Source organism: Acyrthosiphon pisum, chromosome X (genome assembly GCF_005508785.2).
Source record: "Acyrthosiphon pisum isolate AL4f chromosome X, pea_aphid_22Mar2018_4r6ur, whole genome shotgun sequence".
NCBI classification, from domain to species: Eukaryota; Metazoa; Arthropoda; class Insecta; order Hemiptera; family Aphididae; genus Acyrthosiphon; species Acyrthosiphon pisum.
The window spans coordinates 89,212,983-89,214,318 of record NC_042493.1 but is presented as its reverse complement, the minus strand read 5'-3'; the positions used below and the strand labels follow the sequence as shown (position 1 = coordinate 89,214,318).

Genomic DNA, 1,336 nt, shown 5'->3' with positions numbered 1-1,336 from the left:
GAAATTCGATTTATATATATATATATTTTGTCGTTCTGCATATTCATCGTTCATTTTGTTTCTTGTATGTTTTTGTCGAGTTTCATGGTGTCGTCTAAGTTCATTTGTATAATGAGCCTTATACCACTGTTCAAAATTATAGTCTCTGCTACGGACATTGGTTTTATCAATATCATTTTTTGTATGCATTGTCTCAAAAGGTTGTTGTTTAGTAGTAAATTGAGAAGAATTTTGATTTAAGTTAGCTGCACCATCATATAATTTTTATCTGGATGATATATCATTGATAGTCGATAATACGCATCTTTTATTTCTTTATGTGTGGCAGTTTTAGAGATATTTAGCGTTTCATAATGGCTTTTATAAGCTATACAAATAATTTTATTTACACTAAAACCATTAGTAATCTTTTATAATTGCTCCACATAATATTACAATTTACAGCTATAAAAAAAAATAATAACGCTTGTAAAAAATTATAACAATTAATAACTAGATTATATACACAAACCCTATGTTGTCATTCAAAAAAGTAAAAAACTTAAAAAATTATAAGGATAAAAAATATTTAAAAATATAATTTTTTAAGAAAAACATTGTTTTATAAGCGACTTGAAACTATGTAAAAAAAAATGTACACTTTCTGAAATAATGAGTGTTCTATGATAAAAGAATCACCCAGTATAATGATTATTAGTTCGTAAATAATAGAATATAGGTAGGTACCTACGCAATTAAAAATTGATGGATAAATGAAAATGAAACAAAATAACAATGTATTAAGGCAAATAAATGTATTCTTAATTATTTTTCACATAAAACAGTTTATATAATTATTCCTATATCAATAAATAATATCATATTTAAAGTTTAAACTATAATATGTTCATCAGTTTTTTGTGTCCCATAGGTACCTACTATAAATTACCTAAATTTTAATAAAATAAGTCTGTATATATAGACTATAGTTCCACGTTCCGTTACCGTTACCTACCTATAATAGTAAAATTGAAAACTAAAAAGGTGGGCAAGTGGGTGTCGCTTTCCCATACAGTAGGTTACAAGTAGGTCACTGTAATGGATAATGTTAAATTTGAATTCAATGATATAATATCATTTCAGTTCGATTCGATCGGTTGTCCTAATCGGTCGTGTGTTTCGATTAGTGTTCAGTGCGCTCTCTTATCTAATCTTTAGGCAATATTAATTCGATAATAATGTCTTGTGGCAAGTGCAATACTGTTATTTCCCCAGCTAAATCGGCTGTGTGTATTACATGTGATACAAATTATCATCCGGTATGCACTAAACTCAAACACTGACAAATTACAAAATC

At 27.2% G+C, this 1,336-nt stretch overlaps 1 protein-coding gene across 1 annotated transcript; it reads right to left on the bottom strand.

Annotated features, from left to right (window-relative positions):
• Nucleotides 1-27: 27 nt before the first annotated feature.
• LOC115033174 (chaperone protein DnaJ-like) lies at nt 28-427 on the bottom strand (the record flags this gene model as incomplete). The annotated part of the gene is given in 3 exon segments (XM_029485279.1): nt 28-260; nt 263-403; nt 406-427. Coding segments are annotated over 3 exon segments (396 nt in total), but the record flags the coding sequence as incomplete, so codon positions are not given.
• Between the last annotated feature and the right edge of the window lie 909 nt (nt 428-1,336).